General features: G+C 40.2%; 2 protein-coding genes across 2 annotated transcripts; both read right to left on the reverse strand.

Annotated features, from left to right (window-relative positions):
* Nucleotides 1-112: 112 nt before the first annotated feature.
* pheta1 (PH domain containing endocytic trafficking adaptor 1) lies at nucleotides 113-4,883 on the reverse strand. The gene is made up of 3 exons (XM_023394173.2): nucleotides 4,738-4,883; nucleotides 4,051-4,164; nucleotides 113-3,260 (listed from the first exon to the last, which is right to left on the reverse strand). The coding sequence occupies exon 3, from the start codon at nucleotides 3,217-3,219 to the stop codon at nucleotides 2,317-2,319; it is 903 nt and encodes a 300-aa protein (XP_023249941.1). The 5' UTR covers nucleotides 3,220-3,260; nucleotides 4,051-4,164; nucleotides 4,738-4,883; the 3' UTR covers nucleotides 113-2,316.
* Nucleotides 4,884-6,904: 2,021 nt separating this feature from the next.
* prr16 (proline rich 16) lies at nucleotides 6,905-18,405 on the reverse strand. The gene is made up of 3 exons (XM_023394200.2): nucleotides 17,674-18,405; nucleotides 12,619-13,711; nucleotides 6,905-8,784 (listed from the first exon to the last, which is right to left on the reverse strand). The coding sequence occupies exons 1-2, from the start codon at nucleotides 17,806-17,808 to the stop codon at nucleotides 12,842-12,844; spliced, it is 1,005 nt and encodes a 334-aa protein (XP_023249968.1). The 5' UTR covers nucleotides 17,809-18,405; the 3' UTR covers nucleotides 6,905-8,784; nucleotides 12,619-12,841.
* Between the last annotated feature and the right edge of the window lie 1,717 nt (nucleotides 18,406-20,122).

Here is a 20,122-nt window from a genome sequence, read left to right on the forward strand (position 1 = left end):
AGCCATACTAGTAAGTAAAAACTTGGCTTTCACATAGGTAACATTATTATAAATAAAGACAACTAAACTTCAGCAGATATTGTGATCAAAGAAAAATGAACTACTCACAACATAACATTAACAGTTTATTGAGCTGTTTACAGCAAATGCTTCATTCTTCATTAACAAACATCTTTTCAGGGTACCATATCAAGACAATGTGTTAAATATTTTTTATTATTCAATATAATACTCAATGTGTATTATAACATTGAAAATTGTTACTAGAATCATAAAAGTTAATGAAAAAAAAACTGACAAATTGGTTATTGTGCATTTAGGTTGCATTCTTCATTTGGCACTCTTGAATAAAGATAGATACTACTATCATTTATAGGGTTATTTTTGACACATTCACATATTCCTTTGAATATTATTGTAAAAAAGATTATTGTCTTCTGTGATTACAGTAATAGACTTCTGGAATGATACAATTGGCAATAATACAACCATAAATTTAGATGCTGCTTTGATATTGCTGTTTTAAAGAAACAAAATCCACACTGTACCACTCCTTCCCACATCGTCATTTCTGCACAAGCCAAGAGTATAACAGTAATGACAGTGCTGTGCATTGATGCAGACTGAGGGAGCTGAGCCATTGTCAAAAAGTGATTGCAGAGATGAGCCTTTGGCAAGAAAATAGAAAAAAAATAACAGCAGTACAGTGGAAAAAGAGTCAAAAGTTAACCCTCCCATCGTTGTGGTCCTATGATAATGGTTGCGAGTGCAATAACATTATAAAGATAAAATAAGGCACCTATAAAACAAAAATGTAAACAGCTATGTGATTGGATGCAGACTGCTGGTGTTAATTTCCAACATGGAATAGTAAATATTTGTATAAAAACCAAGAGGTTAGATGTTCACGTACAGTATAGGCCTCCAACAGTTACACTCATTCAGTAACATTAAGGGTTAATATGTTGTAACAAAAAAAAACCAACAGTTGCATAAAATTAAGATGATTTGATTGTTTAACATGAAATTATCAGAGAATTATGAAGACAAATGTTAAGTCCTGTAAGTTCAAGGATAAAGAGAATCAAAAGAGAACTAAGTGACAAGCACTCTTATGAAACAGCATCATCTGGCCGCTGGCTAACAAGGGCTAAAAATACCGGGGTGTGTTGCTCTGAGCTAGACATCCAGCTCCCACCACAGTCCCCAGTGACTGTCGAGAGGATGTTCTGACATTAGCAAACCACAAGGCCTCTGGGGCGAGATATGCCCCGGTGGGAGAATGGAGGAGAATCTGGACTAGTTTTTCTCCAACACCGTTTCTTATTTCCAGACTATCCACGATTCTTTATAAAAGTGTGTCTATTAAAATGATGTCAGTGTTGAGGCGGTTCAAATTTGCAGGAAACTCGAAATCATGAATTTAAATGCGAGATGTCCTGGTGCCCATGCCATTAGATTGTAAAAATATCACCAACCGTTCAGTGGTCTCTGCTCTGCTGTTTCTTTACTTTAATCTTATCTTCTTAATTTCCAGATTCAAACACTTTGTTTCAAACAGTTGTGTATTGTTTCATCTCCGACAGGGGAAAGCTTTGACATCACCACATGGGGACTTCAGTCATACAGCTGCAGTATTTTCTATGCGCTATGGTTAATGTATCACTATAGCAACCTGTAATTTGTTATTTCATTTGAATTTAACAGAAACCACCCAGGGCCTTTCACTTCCATTAGAAAAATACTTAACTGTGGTGACTTGTTTATTTATGTGTAACTATAGAAAAACATGACTTTAAATCGAGGTCTCTATAGCTTTAAAGAAAACTGACCCCAAAATTGCATCCCCAACAGATGCAATTTTTCGAAGTACGTTCGGAAGCTAGAAGGGCAGAAGAAATCTTGAAAGTATAATAATAGAACAGAATACTTTTTTGTGAGTTTTATCTACTAGAAGGCCAAACTCTTTGCATCTTGTTAGAAAAACAGATTATTTTAAAAACTGTACTTTTAACATTTTTACACACAAAACTGTGGAAAAGAGCATTTTTGTATTTTACATGTATTTTTAACTTTAAGGGATTGCACAATGGATAGTGTTATTCTTTAAGAGCGATTGATTCCCCTGTGCCAGACAAGATCTGGAATCAATCTGAAATTTTTATTTGTCTTTTTTGATTGGTGATAAAACTGCAATTTGCAATTACGTCACAGTTCCCTCCCCTTAGTGTTGGGTTCAGAAGGGTGTTAACATTTCAGGATGTTCAAGAAGGAATGATGGAACTGTGGAAAAAGAACTGATCAATTTCCATCAGTTTACTGGCTCTGCAGCCACTGCACCCTCAGTTCCTCCACCTCTTTGCCGTACCAGTCATGGAGTTTGGAGAAGCAGCCAGTGCCAGGGGAGACGGGGCTTTCCAGAGATGCTCCCCTTCTTCTGGGTGGCACTGGTGGAGCCCTCACCCCATCAGCCCCATAACCAATCACACTGCCATTCCCAGAGTCTCCATAGCCTTCCCAGGCCACACAGGAAGACCCTCCCTCAACAAAACCGTTAGCCAAGGCAACTTGTGGTTTACTCCATGCAACTCCATTCTCTTTGGAACACCCAGAGATGAGCTGCACCTCATCCTGGAGGCCCTTTTGAGCAGAGAAGGGGCCTGACATCGGAGGGGCACTTGATGATGATGATGATAAGGAAGATAACGATGATGAAGAAGAGCATGCTCCAGACCTGGACCGTGCCACCTGGTTTCGCCTGGAGGATTTAGGCTTGCCCTGCAAGCCTACAACTCCAGCCCCGACAGAGCCACCTCCTGCAACCTCCTGGATCTCCTCCAGCTGCCTCTCCAGCTCCTTCACCACCAGCCTCATGTAGTCGAAGCTGGCCCGGGACAGCGCTTTCACCCATGACTCCATGGCTGCTTGGCTTTCAGCAGCCATCTTGTACACCCGTGCTTTGGCACAGTCAAATTTGATCGCGAAGGCGAACTCCTCAGCTGACTCGCACAGCTCCACAGTGCATCCCTCAAGGACAATGACACCGATGGGCTCTCGGCTTTCGCGCTCCTCAAAGTAGAAGAGCATGTTACCCTTCAGGACAAACCAGCGCCGGTGATAAGCTGTGTTGCGCTCACCCTTTTTGAACAGGAAGCCTGTCTTGTCTGGCGGTGAGTCACAGGTGGCGTAATGCGCCACGCTGCGTTCATTCAGCTTCATGTTCTCCCCTTCTCCTTTTCCTCAGAGGATTCTTTATTTACCTAAAGAACAACATAAAGACAGAGGTCATCTCCAAGGTTAAATGGATTAGGCCATATTCAAGGGTGCAACAAGAGTCTGCAGCTTTTATTTACAATGAGTCACTGCACCAGCACATTTTGCTTATTAGTTGCGCTTTCTGTTTTAAGTTGTACTAATCAGTGGTTGCTGAAAAAGAAATCTGCTCTCAGTACTTGATGATGATGTACACTTTTAGTTTATTGACATGGTAATATAGCAATACTAAGAATGTGTTTTTGCTCTGCTCCTGTTAAGAGGAAGTCAGGGCAGGGGGGTCAGCAACAAGAAAAAAAGAAAGAAAGAAAGAAAAAAGAGTTAGAGGGAGCAGATGCATGCCAATCAGACTTCAACCTACATCCTCTGGTCTCCTCCTTGCTGAGCCATCCTGGCGGCGTAAATACTGATCTTTTATTTTCATTTGATATGTCACAGAACAAGTGTGCAGACATAATCTAATACATACTGTTGCCAAAATCAAAATGTAGTATATACAGAAGAGATACTGGATAGACTTGATCTGGTGCAAAAGTAGGCCACCTTGAAAGGCTGACTTGTACTACTGTGAGAAATTGTTGGGTTATTTGCTCTGTAATCACATGTTCAATGGTAAGCTAGGGCTCAAACTGTGTAAACAACAACTAATCCAATTTTAATCTGTTAAGAAGGAAGCAGTTAGGTTAAAGTAAGGCTACCACCTTATTTATCCTAATCAATTTTGTCTGTGTTGCTGACCGGACGAAACGCTATCAAACTACGCTTTTTTGTACTTACGTGTTTTTTCTCATATCCAGCTGCCATCCACCTCTGTCCTCCCGTCACATCAGGAGCTCACAACTTATCATATCTCCATCTTCTTTTGTCTCCCTCCGTCTGTCCTCATGAAAGCTAGGGGAGACAACGGTTTCAGGTAGTATTACACACTTATGCTCACAACAAAACTGCCAGTGACATCCATGGGGTTCACCAGCTGCGACACGACAGGACTGAAGCGTCGCTGGTTCCCCACGAGCCCCCTCAAAGTGGAAATGATGATTAGCTGGTTTCAGACACGAGAGGCTGACATTTTACAGATATGAGCTGTTTTTTTCCACCTCTCTGCGAGCTAATACGTGTTTTGGACGAATGATTCAGTCTCAAGCGGGGCTGGCTGGTCACAAGATTTTGACACATCAGCACTATGTGGGGATTTGTGTCGGGCTACAGAAATAACACGTTCAATTAACACACACACACACACACACACACACACACACACACACGATGCTACAGATGTACGCTACACCGTCTGAAAGCTAGACTCTCTGTGCCAACGCATTTAGCCACTTTTGGTGAATACAAATGTGCATCCAGCGTCAGCATTTTGAGTTCAGCAGCTAACAGAGCTGTACTCAGGCAGTGAGTTAAACCCACACATTATTATAACATTAAGCTAAGAAGCTAAGCGTCACTAATTAATACCTTCAGATGAAGACGCCTCCCTCTGTCAGGCTGATATTCCCCCGGTTGTTTATTTATTTTTCCTTTATCTCTCTTCCTTCTGGCTTTTCTTTTTTTTCCTTCGTTTTCTTCACTGTCACGTGACCTGTAGGGAGGGTACATGTTATATTGTACGCGGCGAGCTGGACTGGGAGGGAATTTCACTACAGCCTTGCTGCCGTCCTGGTGAGACGTTTGGCATGCGGATGAGCGGTAACATAAAACAAGCGCACCACGTCTTTGCCCTTGGAAATGCGGCATGTGGGCAGCTGCTACACCTGCACAGATGGACCATAGATGCTTCGGTTTCTCAAATCTGAAACTGTCTTTTAAACAGGATTCTCTTGGTTAATGTGGTCCAGAATTTGACTAGTGTATTAGTGGTTTTAGATCTAGACCTGGTACAAAATGTGGTCTGGTTGGGGAAAAACAGTGAAATTGCCCTTTTTTGTGTCCTCACAAATAAGATAAATGTTTCACAAATCTAAAACAGTGTTTTAAATAGTCTTTACACTCTTTGTTAATCTGGTCCAGATTTAACAAGATTAAGTAGGCTAGATATGACAAGAGTAACTATAGTGGCTTTTATCTAGTTGCTAAATTGCTTCTCTTGTGTTTTCACAAATAGAATAAAACTTTCACAAAACTGAAACTGTGTTTTTTATCAGTCTTTAGCTTCTCTGGGTTAATGAGGTTTGAGGTTTTCACAAACCAAAGGTTTCACAAATATTGGACTTACTGGAGTCTACTTGGTCATTATGGCCAGTTTTGACAAATATAAATGAAGGATTTTCTAAACGTAGACCTGGTCTACTTTAGTCTGGATGGAAAAGTGAATGACTGCGTCTGACATTTTTGACATCTATTCAACATTTATTCTTTAACCCTTACTGTTTGTCTTTATCCACCACTGCAGTGAGATTTTTTTACTTGAGTAATATTTGTAGAGCTGAAACAATGAATTGATTTATTGACTGACTGAAGATTAATCTACAGCTGTTTTGATACATCCGTCATTTTCTTGTTCCAGCCTCTCAAATGTGCTATTCTTTGTCTCAGTTAAAAAAAAACGGCTGATAAATCAATCATGAAAATAACTGGCAATACCTCAATGTAAAAATACTCATAATTTCATTCACTGAACGAAAGATATGGCAGCAACATGTGCTACTTTCTTGTCTCCAAGGGGAAAGCCAGATAAAACACAGAACACATGCAAGGCATAAACATGAAACGTAGTGAAATGCATAAAGCAAGTGCAGCAGTAGATTATATCAGTGATGTATTGACACGTAAGTAACATTTAAATGCCATAGCTTGTAAAAGAAAAGCTAATTAAAAAAATTTATACTGTAGAATAGTTTAATCTCTAACACTGCATCATATTTTATGAGACGATCATATGCTTTTACATGCAAAATGTCAATCTTAGAAGCTGTAGCTGTTAAAAAAAAATGTGAGTGTGTGTGTGTGTGTGTGTGTGTATGCACCTTTGTGTCCATTTATTCTGCTTTGGCAAAATTGTACATTGACAGAAATGAACTAAAAGCAACTAAAGATTTGCTTTTCATTCACATATGCCACAAAGAGCTGCACAGTACAACTCCAGTCCTCTTTGGGGTTGGGTGCTTTGCTCAAGGGCACCAAGGCAGTGAGTTACACATGCACCCTAGTTGTGATTTTTCCAGTTCATGGATTTGAACTTGTGACGTTCTGCCCTGTTGCTACAACCACATCCTTCATCCTGAACTGCTGGCTGTGGACTGGGTTATAGTGTGTATGACTGTGACAGGCCACTATGAATTCATTAGAATATCATCTGGAGACAGATGATGGCCTTATCACCACCAGCCTGCTATCTCCTCACGCTAATCTTCAATTAACTGATGTAACTGCTGATGCCATTTAATGTATTTTTCTTTCTGAAAGGTTTATTCGCACTGCTTTTTGGGAGCTTTGATTAAGTGTGATGCGCTTGCAGTCAGTTTAATTTCCTCTATTTGACTCCCAGTTCACAGATTCTTGATTCTGTGAAAGATTAAATTGCAAGAGCACCGTTTCTAATAGAAAATACAAACATAAAATTATCAACACTCTCTGTAGTTGAAATGATTTTTCAGTCCATAAAATATACACAGACACACCAACATTAAGTGCAAAGTGTTTACTTTTTCACAAGTTTTTTTCCAACAGTTTGTGGACACAAAACAAACTATCACTGACAGCTTTTTTTCCCCAATCATCTTTAAAACTGATTCTTGATTGATCCAGAGTTTGGTCATGAATTCAGTCTCTGTGTCCAGTGAGAGGTGGAGTTTACAAGTGTGGTGTCTCCAGTCTGAATGTGGAGAGAGGCTGTGTGTATTAAAGAATTTTTTGTTGCTCTCCAATGTACGTTTTTCACCCTTTTATTGATCCAAAATGGCTTCTAAAAAAGTTCACCTCTATATATACATATTAGAATTCTTCCTTTTTGTTCTCTGTTTCTTTATTTTTATCTTGTCCTTATAAACCACTCTGTAATCTCTGGTTTTGATAAGTGCTGTATAAATAAACTTTTAATAGTTTTATTTAATTAGCGATGCCTCATTGGCCTAAGCAGCGTGGTAATACCCAGGAAATTTGTCAGGTTTATAGTGACTGCAGAATCAACCTGATGGACATCATATGAGGAAATGAGAGGGAATACTCCTTAACTCTGTATCATGGAGAGCAGAGCACCCTGCATGTTGGACCCACCAACAGACAGCCTCTCCACAGAAATGCATAGAAATACACAGTGATGGCAGGACAAAGTGAAGAGTCAGTCATGCATTCATTCAGTCCCATGCCTCCTGTCTGATAAAGCACAACTAGGTATTTGGTTTACGCCATTCATCTTCTCCACCTTACATTTTCTTTCTCATGGTACAGCCCGTTCTGTTAAGTTTTTTGAAGTGATAATACTGAAGCACTTGTTTTTCAACCATACAAACTCTATTCTGTTGCTATATATAAATAACTCATCCTGCTAGGCTCTGCTGAAAAACACGTACCTCGAGGGAATGTCAGCTTTCGTCAAAATACCTCTCAGTCATCCAACACAACAATATCAAAAATATCATCTCTTTAAATGTTAAAGTCTCTGTAGAAAAATGCCTGAAATATAGAGATATCAAACATGTACATGTATATTTGTATACAAAGAAAATCTGATGCAAATTATTACTTCTTCAAGGATCCTTTAAAGCTGTAACTATGCCACACTGTTCTGTATTTCTGCATGTTATCGTGGAAAAAAACATAGCTTGCATGGCACCAATTTAGCACATAGATTTTGATGTAATGAACATAATGTCTGGACACAGATCAGTGACCACGTCATCATTCATTTCAAACCATTAGTCTTTCCAAAATACGCTGTGATTTGTGCATATGGCACGCGCTGACAGAATATCACTTTCTCCTTATCTGCAGTCCAGCAGAGCATTGTTTTGCTCACAGGCAGACCTGTCAGACTCTCACGACACAAACAATTACAATTCTTAAAAGGCAAATTCCATCGGTTGAGTGGAGCTATTGATTTCCATCTGAGTATACACAGAGAAGTCTGTGTCGACATGAATCACATAGTGGCTGACATCATTTCACCCCATCTTGTACTTCTTCATTCAAACTTGCCTCTTCACTTTTGATGATAGGGTTTCAGCAGCGTTCTAATCTTTAATTCAACAATTTCTATGTAACAAAAATACCCCCTCCACAACTATAACTTCATCTATCTGTATGCACTTACATACAGTGACTGCCCTTGCTGTTGCTTCAGTTTCACAGTAACATGAGCCTGGTGGTTGTTTAGTGCTCAAAAGTCCAAGTATGAATTTGTCTAGAAGATCATGTCTCCAGTTGATTGAGAGCCATTAGTGCTTTATGTAAGAGAAGGTTGATGCTTGGCCTCAGCTGTGGCTCCTCCGTCCCCGATCAACCAGGGTCGATCAGTGTATGAAACAAGCATCCCTCCCACTCGTATCTCAAGTATCTCAATGGGTCCTGCAGAGGAAAAAGGGGAAACACATTAGTGTGAAAATCTGACTGCACAGAGGAGAGCCACTTGACAGAGTAGTCACAGTCGCTTTTCACAGAGCAAAATGAAAATATACCAAGGTATGCCCATTCCCCACACACAAGCATCCAGACACTTACACAAGTCATCAAAGTTAATAGCACTGAACTGTCTGGCACATTTTCTGTATGGATTTAAATATTTTTTAAACCTTCCGTTTTGTTAAAAGACAAAAGGGACGGCTGACTCTCCTTAAATAGCTGTGATTTTTTTCAGTTTTTTCTTAGTCAAGTCTGGAGTGGTTCATTGAGCAGAGGACCCATCTGGGTCATTGTGGCTCTTACAAATCTGATCCTGTTGTTGAGATATTGTTTACCTTCTCTGAGTAAGGTGCAGCTGATGCCTTTAACTTTTAACAATCTCCAAAGGAGCGTGAAATCCTCCGATTAAGTTTGCTTCACCACCAAAGCTTTCTAAGTTGCACTGAGCCATCTCACGCCCTTTGACTTTCTCACACACATTGCTGCATGTACTCATGCATGCCTTTTTGCACTCTCATGCACCTTTAAACACATGCACATGTATACCTTGAATATTAAAATGTATGCATATGAGTGTGCAAAGACATTTTGACACACCCACTTACTTTCATCATAACTTTGTCTGAGTCACAGATATACTGTAAGCACCAAGACAAGCCGGTATCCATGCTTAATGTGCACTAGATTTACTTTTGAATGCTCTGATGTTTTGCAATGTAGGTCATGTCTATTTTGTATTCTAGTGAACTTTGCATACAGTATCTCTATTACAGATGTAATGCCTCTGGCATGCAACACCACAATTATTTACCTTTCATTTTGTTTAATGCTTTTCAGTGATCATAATGAAATGTAGTTGATCGAAGGAAACAAAAATCTAAGTAAATGATGCATGCAGAATGGGGATGAGCAAACAGACAACTGTGTCTCTTGGCAGACTATCACCACTAACAATCAGACAGAGAAACAACAGCTAATTAATATTCATTGGCAAAATGTGTCTCACTCTGACACATTTATTGAGTATAATTGCACACCGTGCACTTGCCAGGTTGGGAAATGGGATGAGGACAGTACAGTTAGGAGACGCACTATAAGCACACATATGACTATTGTGTTATAGGACAACAAATCAGAGCTACAGGTTTATGTTTACAAATGTAGCTGTAGCAATCTAACCAATCACCTCAATGAGATTTTGAATTAATTATGGAAGCAGCAGGTTCGCTCATTTACTTGATTAAATGAGGTGTCGCACTAGTGACGTTGGCAGAACGTGGGGTTGAAATCAAAAGCACGCAACCTTTAAAATGGAGGAGCAACGGCACACAATAATTCATTAGCATCAAGGAGCAGGTTTTTTTTTTCATCGCTAGAAGGTCATTTGTAATCCAAAGGTAAGAAGTGAGGGATACAGAGGCTGTTGCAGCTCTGGGAAGACAAAGTCAGTGGACCTTTTGATTAAACATACAAATGGAAATGCTGCCAAAGGTGTTCGCTGTACAAAGTATCTGATATGTTTTAATAATAGTTACCCCACCCACATGTATATAGAGATACATGTGCACAGAAGAGATTGTTATGCATACAGCTGCTGCTTAGTGGGAGTGAAACACCATCCAAGGGGAGAAGAAGAAAGAAGAAAGAGAGAGAGAGAGTCAGGGAGAGAAAGAGAAAGAGGGAGACACACAGAGAGAGAGAGAGAGAGAGGGAGAGGGAGACAGAGAGAGAGAGGTGGGCTATGAACTAGAGCTGTGAGCTGTAGGGAGTAGGTCAGTGCAGTTGAGTCAGTCCTGACTCATGATGGAGGCGGTGAAGATCCACCTCCTCCTTGCCCATTACAACTTCATCCTCAAGCCTGGAGCACTGGAGCTCAGATAGCCATTTTAAAAACAGTGAAAAACACCTACAACCATGGTCAGAGGAGCAGAGCTTTGTGTGTAACAGGAACAATCAGATAACAAGTCATGGCTGTATTAAACAATGAACGATGAATCCAAAACTGACAGACCCATTTTTGCGTCTATAGCTGGTCAACTTGTGCAAGTGTTTCTCCCACTTCCCGCTCTGGGTGCCGTCAATGCATGCACATTAGTCGCCTTCCATCAATGCATTCTCTCCAGGCGGCTGGTTAAGGTTTGAATTGATTCATGTAAAATAATGACCTTAATATAAAATTTAAAATACATTTTGAAAGCATATTAATATTCATAGGCTACGACTTAATGGCATATTTTGTTAAAGTGCAAAAGTACCCATAAATACATATGTTTATGCCGTATTTCTAAGTTAGAGAAAAAAGGTTTCTTTGGTATTAGTACCAAAACTCAGGTGTTGTACAGGAAGTAGTATCGAAAAATTTGGAACAATACCCAGACCTAGTAAACACTGCACCAACACTGTGTGTGTGTGTGTGTGTATGTGTGTGCGTGTGTGTGTGTGTGTGTTTGTGTGTTGTGTCTGTGTGTGTGAGCATGCTGCTGCCAAACTCATTAGGATCCATTTATACAAGGTAAATACAGTGAATGTTGTTCACTGAGAGCAATCATCTTGAGTTCGAACATGCATCCACATACGCTCCTACATTGCAGCAACATAATACAGCCCAAACACCATTAGCCTCCACTGCATTACTATTTCTCTTTCACCATCTCTCTCTCTGCCTGCCTCCACCACACATGCTCTCTTTTCCCTGTCTCTTTCTTTCTCTCTGTCCCACATTTTATTTCTCCCTCTGTATCCTTACCCCACCACCCTCTCAATCTTTCTCGTATTTCTCATGGCTGAATATCTACTGATCCCTAATCCAGACGCTGATTTTAGATTGTGAGGCCGGCGGGGTCATGCATTGGATTTAGAGTCATCAGTGTGTGCTATTCATACTTTTCAGCCTTAACCTCTGAGCTTCCAACTCTAAACAGATGTGTGTGTGTATGTGTATGTGTGTGCATGTATGTATATACACAGAGTGCTGCTGATTGGTGGCCATGTTCACATCAGCCTGTGGATGAACTATATTTGAAAATTAAATACAAGACTTTTCATGTAGAATTTACTGTAAAGCCATCAGTTTTGTCCACTAACACTAACACTTCTCTCTCTCTTCCCCAGCCCACCGAGTCACTCTCATTTTCGCCCCCACAAGAGGCGAGGAAGACACAAGATGAGGAAGAATGAACTCACTCATCTATTTCACAACCCTAATTGTTCATCTGCAGAGGCTTGTGCAAAGGTACAGATTCCACTACCTGTGTGTATCTCTTTGTGTCTCCTGTAACAGCCTTTACTCGTGTATATGTGTAATACATATGTGTGCAATAAAGAATTACTTAGGTGTCAGTGTATAGGAAGATCTTAAGGCTTTGGATGAAATCTGAGGGAAGCAGGTTTTCTTGTTTCAACCAGAAGGACATGAATTAATTAGAGCTCCTCTCTGAAAGAACTTCCTGAGTTTGAGACTCGTTAGTACCAAGAGCTTCCAGAAAGACACAGATACAATTTAGTTTTAGTGTTGTCAGCAGTCTTTCGTGAAAATTTTAAAGTCCCTGTACATTTTTCAGTCAATGCTCACTGCCTACAAACATCACACTCAGCACACATGCATCATACTTGGCACGCATACATCTATGCACCTTCCCACAAATATATACACTCATAAATATACATAAACAAATACGTGTATGCATAGACTCACAGGTGTGCATCAGTGCATGCAACTGCTCTTTTTCTTCCTCCTTTTCTCTTCCTGACAAACACACTCATACATGCACAAACACTCACCGCTTCTTGCTGATCTGTCTGCGTACGTCTTAGCAGTGGCATGGCAGTGCCTTTCTCACTATTCCACTCACTTTATCCATCCTTTTGTTTCCTATTTTCCATCCTTTCCTCTCTCTCTGTTTGGATAATCCAAAGTTCAACTGGAGTAGAAAGCACTCTTAAATTAGAAAACACTATGAATGATTCAAGAATGTTTAAGTTGGACAGAACAAGGGATTGTGTGTCAAACCGTTGTGGTGGTTGATTTGCGTAGGATTGTTTTCTGGGGCTTGAGGGAAGGTGGGTGAGGAGGCACACAAGGTGGAGGAGTATTTGCTGTCGGCGGGAAACTGTGGCTGACGGAGAGGCCACCGTTTTCCAACATTAAATCATGAGGAAGAGCATGAGGTGGAGGAGGGGAGGAGGAAGAGCAGCAATGCACTGGGCTGAGCCTCAAGTCATTCAGCTCAGCCTGTAAGTGTAGTTCTGTGTCGTCTACATCATATTGGAGGTCACAGTCAGGACAGTAACCGTGGTACTGGACCTTCTCACTGAAACGGACACGCTCCCTCTCGCGAGGCTCCCTGCCGGGCGCCTTGGGGCATTTGTTCTTTTCATGACGGAGTAGTGGCATGGGTCTAGGCAATGTAGGAACAAGCCCCGACTCAGGGATCCCGCTGTCACTAGAAATGAAACACGGTGTGGAGGAGAATAAATCCCTGTTTGGTTTCAACGGGAAAACCCCGCCATTCCTCAACAGAGACCCGTTAGCCTTGGATATATTCCCTGATAACACTAATGTTGGATGAGGCAGATTCTTAATGTTGTGATCCTCGGCTCTTAGCGTGGTATGTCTCGGAGGTGGTAGGGGCGGGTGGGGTTTCTTGAGTACAGTCAGTACTGCAGGAGGGGTGACAGGGACCGGGATGATGGGCGCAGGTGTTTTAAAGATGCAGTCATCGGGGAAGAGCTTCATCTTCTCTAGGCTGGAAGCAGTGGTGGTGGTGGTGGTGGAACTCGAACTGGAGTTGAGCGTGTCCGTCTTAGAGCTGTCTGTCAGTCCGTCCTCCTCCAGTTGCAGGTCACAAGTCAGGGTGTCAATCTCATGAACAACCTGGTGACAAGAAGAAGACATGTCACTGTGACAGCTGAGGTTGGGAATAATAAACAGTGTTGCATGAAATACGACAAACACAGCTAAAAAAAAACACTGACACTGCTAACTTGGAAAACAATGATGATCGTAATAGGAGCCAGGTGAGAAAAGAAGATGAAAAATTTGCTCTTGTTTAAAATTAATGTCTTTATCTCCTCATGTTCCTAAATAATGAATTAGAAAACATATTATATAAAATTTAAAGATACACTTTATGATTTATGAGTTTAAAAACTGATTAAGATATCACTATGACAACCATGCCAGAGTGAAAAGAAATATCACTACAATTTATGAGATCAGCCATGAGCCTGCCAGCCTCTGACTTAAATGATATACTACAACAATTCCATGCACCTTCAGAACTGAGAGAAGTAACGATATCAACTATTTTCTGGAAAAAATTGATCATTTGGAATACAAAAGCAGTGTTAGGGATGAATGAAAAAGACATTATAAACATTTAACAAAGACACACAGGGATATAACAAATAGCAAATGGTACAGATATGAAAAATCAATAGACTGCAAGTCTCCTGTTGGGAAAATTAGCACAAATGTTTGTTATGTTCTGCTGAAAGACAGCAAGAATCCTTAAAATACTGCAAAAAAAAAAATGTGAGCACAACAGCCTGCACAACAGGAGACAATTCATCATGCCATGAATTAACTCCAAGCAACTTTGGTATGAAAAAGAGACAAAGAAACAAACAGATATTTTACAGAAAGCAAAAGACATGCAAAATCACATCAGCAATCCACTCTGCAAGCAACACAATCTGAAAGAGCAAATACTGTCAGTTGCAGTGGTGCAATAATGTACATAGTGTGCCTGGGTGGGGAAGAAGACATAAGAAATGCAGTGTGGCATAGCCCATTGAACATTTTTGGGAAAGGAACAGGGCTAAACAAAGAACTATTGAAATATTTGAATGAATTTGCAATCTAGAACTGTAACATCATTTATGAATACGATACACTGTAGACCATCATTACAAATGTGGACAATAAACAAAATTGTAATAAAGAGGAAATGGCAGAGATGCTCAGCTCATTGTAGTAGAAATTAATATAATATTTTGTCTCAGTTGTAGATAGATATTTAGATCGAAAGATACTTCCTTTGTCCTTTAAGAGGAAATTTGTTTTCACAGCCTGCATAGGGAAATATGACAGAACTGTTGCAGCAGAAATTTGGTTTGCTGGCACCATAAAGGCAACGCTGGAAAATGATGTAAAGATGCGGCAGCACAAGTGGAGGCAATACATAAAACATACACACAGTACATACATATACACTGTGGTTGCAGTGCTCAGCTGAATTTGATTTAATATCCACCAATCAACATGAACCAATCTAAAAGGCAAACAAGGAACCCACTACAGAACTAAACAGTGACATTAGTGCCACAGACCATTAAGTGAAATGCCTCTAGTTGTGAGCTACTGATGTACAACATATTGCATTTTGTCCACTTGCACTGTGGGCACATCCATGGACAAAGTTACTCTCCCATACATTTATGTGTGCAGTGCTGAGGCAATAATGGAATCTGCAAGGACTGAAATTGCAAGCACATGTAATAAACATTGCCCAAGGAACCATTAGCATGGGGAATTAAATTAAAAAAGCAGTTTAACAAAAGGAAGTACACATGGTGCTAAACTCTGCTGTGAATGAATAACTGATGTACTGTAATGTAATGTCCATGTCCTTCAGCCATTTTCCTGAAGTCTATCAAAAAATATTCCCATTGGAGAAGAGTTCCTTACTGGTTTACTTCCATTAGTGCAGTTATTATTGCTTTGATGCCCAGAATTGAAGTGCGGTGTTGGACATTTTATTACTAGCTGCGTGATTACTGAGGATCCAGCAGTCAATGAGTGTAATCTAATATAAAATGAGCTGAATTCATAGTATCCTATAGATGAAACACTGTAGAATTAACCTGCAAGGAAAACTCATCAGAAAGAGAAAGTTAATATATTTCCTTTTACAACATTCATAAAATAATTACGATAATGACAATGAGCTTATGTTCATTTTCTGGATTAGTGATGCTTATCTCAGAGGAGCCCACTATAAACCACCATTGCTATCATCTAAGGGTTTAAAATGCATGTCCAAACAGTGGCTGGAGAAGAGGCTGAGAGAGAAATCAAGAGAGAGAGTGATGAGGAGAGAAACAGAGAGCGAGTGACTGAGAGGGAGAGATAAATAGAAAGATAGAGCAGGGGCAGAGAAGGCAATGGAGCTAAACTCTCCATGCAGTCTTTAAATGGATAATTTGTTGGGACACACACAAGAGGTAATACCAGTATCCCAGTGTGCAGGCCCTGCTGTGGGCCAGGCAGCCTCAATGGCTGTGCCAAGCATCTGGGCAGGGTCTCTCCTCAGAGCCAGGCTCGGCTCCAGCCCTGTTTGTGAGTTATAACAGATAACTGCATTTCAAATGGATTATACCCCAAACACTGGCTTTGATAGCAACACTCCCTCGAGGTATGTGTTTAGTGTGTGCAGTGTCAGAATAACTGATCATCTACACAATTTCCTGCAAGCAAAAAAAAAAGAAAGAAAGAAAGAAAGAAAGAAAGAAAGAAAGAAAGAAAGAAAGAAAGAAAGAAAGAAAGAAAGGGCACATCACGAAAAAATCACAACATAGATTACAATGCCTTCTTGTTCTCATTTATCTCTTGCGCCTGCTGTGAGACATTGTAAACTGCTGAAAAACACAAAAGAAGTCTAATTCAGCTCAACTTGAGAAAAGGGGAGCAGAGAGGCAGAAGGAGACAGATGCTGTGTCGACTGCCCATCCATAATGTAGGAACCAGAGGCTGTACGCAATAGGGTTTTATTAGAATGACAGCCTGTCATGTTAGGGTGAGATGTTTGGCATAGCAGGCCAGGTGCCTGGTGGCTGGTAGAGGAATGTAAACATAAAATACAGGTAGGACTGCAGGTTATTACAGCTGAGGTAGTAGCTAAGGATTCAGTGATTGGCATGAGAGGAAACACTGATTTGAAACAAGCACTGAAACGTGAAAACAGAAAACCTATGCACGGAGGTGCTTCTAGATATTATTTGCTCTGAGAACAATTTACTGCAAATAAAAACATTAAATATGCTCATATAATCCCCGATTCCTTCAGAGAGACCCCCCCCCCAACTCCTATTCAGCACCCCTGTCTTTGCATCACTGAGATTTGAATAACCAATCAGACAGCTGAGAGTTTTGATCTTTAACAAGGACTCTGTAGAGAGAGGAAGACGAAGGAAAGCAAACAACGAGATAAAGAAAGGATGAAGATGAGTGGCTGTGATAAATACAGACATGTGGTGGAAGATAACAAAAGACAGAGAAAGATGAAGATAAAGAAAGAGAGAGACACCACGAGATACAGAGAGAGATGAGAAGTGAAAAGACAACTGCTCTATTATTTGGCAAGAGATAATTCACAGCAAACAACAGTCAGCATTAAGATGATGAAATGCAACGCAAAAGCGCTTTCCTGGTTGAACCAACTTGTCCATTAAATATTAATTGTGATTACATTTTTCTCACTTTCATCAGAGCCTGTGAGTCAGGGTGAAGGAGCTGTCCTGTCATTTCACACCCCACATCCTGATGTGCCAAATGTCTCTCATATGGGAGATAATGATCAAATACATTAGTGGGCTAGGAGCACAGGCTGTATGTTTTGTGTTTATGTGTGTGTGTGTGTGTGTGTGTGTGTGTGTGTGTATTGTCAAAGCCGTTTCCAGGCCCCAGTGAGGTGGACATCAGCCTCCCAGCTCCTCTCAGACAAGAATGCTTAGAAAGATCATCCTCAAACCAAGCTTGTATAAAAGCTGTAACACAACATATGGTAGACTAGTGCATATATGCAAGGTGTCTTATGGCGTTTCCTGTTCATTTACCTCTTTGAGCTCTTTGGCTACATCCTTGAGGTCTCCCAGGATGGTTTCCAAATTCTCCACGATTGTCTTGATCTCCTTTTTCACTTGTACTTTGGAGACTACTCCTTCAGCGTCTGCATTTGGTGTCCCTGACATTCTTCAGTTTCGGGCACAGTCTATTTCGTGAAGGATCTCAGGTCAAATCCTTTGGTCGCCACGCTGCCACTTTGCCAACGCATTTTTATTCAGTCCTCCGCTCCCTTTTACTTTTGCTCCTACATCACGGCCAGGACGGAGCGAAGTGGCGTCGGGCAGTGTTGTGTATCTACCACTAGGCATGCGCAATAGAGCGTAACACCAAAAATTACGGTTATGTTAAAATATTGTATCATACTGTGAGAGAAACCGTCCACAGGTTTGTGCACCTTACACGTCTATGTCCAGCAACAACAAAAGATGACGTGCCAGGAATATCCTCCACGTCGAAAGGGCGCTAAATTCAATGAAATGCCCAAACACTAACACGTTAAAAAAAAAATGTGTTAACTGTAGTAAATAAAGAGAAGAACAGGAGGAAAGAGTCCACAGGCAGTTATCCAAACCGCTACACCGTCGGTCGTTATTTTAATGGTCCATAATCCTCAGGCATCGACAAAATGGTAATACAGTCCCCCTTTTTTCTTAAATAGTATACGGTTCTGGTTGTGATGCACCCCTGAAAACTGCCAAGTACCGACACCCCGGAGGGACTTTCCTCCGAAAAATACCCCGTCAGTTTCATCCTGTCTCCATCGCAGCCTCCTTGAAGAGTCTGAGCAGCCAACGTACAGGCGCTGAGGATGCTCTTGCTCTCTCTCTCTCTCTCTCTCTCTCTCTCTCTCTCTCTCTCTCTCTCTCTCTCTCTCTCTCTCTCTTTCTCTCTTTTTCTCTCTCTCTTGACACGGCTGCTGTTAGTTTGTTCCCATTTCATAACGCAGGCATGCCAGGGTTGAAGAGGTCCCCCCATTTATTAGTGCTATGACGAGGACTGTTGTGTTCAAGGACGCATCATGAGAAAATGGGCCCCTGGGTACAGACTAGTAAAAGGCCCCCAACTCCTCCTCTATAGGACACTCAGAGACATAAAATTATTACATTTGTGTAGGCTATACATGTAGTTATCTTGCCTCTCTTTGGTCATTTTTCATAGATTTTGCAGTTGTTTTGTGTCTGTTTGTGGCCATATTCTTTCTCCTCTGGTTGTTTTACATCTGCTTGTATTTCTTTGTGGTTGTCTTGCATCTCTGTGGTTGTTTTTTGTCTCTTGTGGTCTCTTAGCATCTCTTGGTGGTAGTTAGTTAGTTAGTTAGTTAGTTAGTTTATTCACTGGCAGAATAGTAACTAGATCTGCCTTTATCATTGTCATCATAGTCACCATCACTTTAACCCTTAGATGCATAAGTGGGTCAAAAATGACCCGGTGAGGTTGTTTTCTTGAAATATCTTCGTAATGAAAAATTGTTATCATTTCATATTCCAGTTATTCCTCAAAAAACATGTTTTTGATATAATGCCATTTACATTTTTAACTTACCTTTTATACATTTTAAGAAATTGTAGTTTTTGTATTACTACACCAAGCTTCCATAAGTGGGTCAAAAATGACCCGCATGCATTTTCTATGGAATCCAATGGGAACCTTTGATTCTTATCAACTGTGGTTGTCAGGAATAAATTAACTGTGGACCACACAGACTATATCAGAAGTGTCACCCCTCAGGAAGATTATCTTGCACAGCAAGAGCTGATACGTGTAAGTATTATCTTCATATAATATTGTGTGTGTGTCTTTCATGACTGTTTTTATTATTATTTATCAACAAATTAGCCTACTTTATAACTAGCTAACACTAACTAGCTAACTAAGATAGCAAACATTACTATATATATTGTGTGTGTGCGCGTGTGTGTGCGTGCGTGTATGTGTGTGTGCGTGTGTGTGCGCGCGTGTCATTCATGATTGTTGTGTGAAAGAGTATGTTATTATTATTTATCAACAAATTAGCCTACTTTATAACTAGCTAACACTAGCTAGCTAACTAAGTTAGCTAACATTACACAATGGATATTCACATTTTTCTATTGCTGTTCTGGGTAATTTTCTTTTTCAAAAATGTTAAAAAGTGAAAAATAAAGATATTTCAAAAATGAAATTATTCTTGTGTGGTCCTAAATATAATACTAAATATTATACAAGTGATTATTCTTAACCAAAATGACAAAAATGGCATAAAAACACATTGATTCTAATATGGGTCATTTTTGACCCACTTATGGGTTTTTAAGGGTTAAAAAAAAGTTTTTCTCATTTTGTTGCAGACATAGAGAAAAGAGCTGTAATAAGGTAAAAATCTGTCAGCTGTAAAATGAAAAGTTACAAAATGTGTTAATGGTGAAAGCTCATAAAATAACGAATTCAATTTTTTTTAAG

This window comes from Seriola lalandi, unplaced genomic scaffold, assembly GCF_002814215.2.
Source record: "Seriola lalandi dorsalis isolate HSWRI2012SDOR001 ecotype SW California unplaced genomic scaffold, Sedor1 jcf7180002054946, whole genome shotgun sequence".
Taxonomy (NCBI): domain Eukaryota; kingdom Metazoa; phylum Chordata; class Actinopteri; order Carangiformes; family Carangidae; genus Seriola; species Seriola lalandi.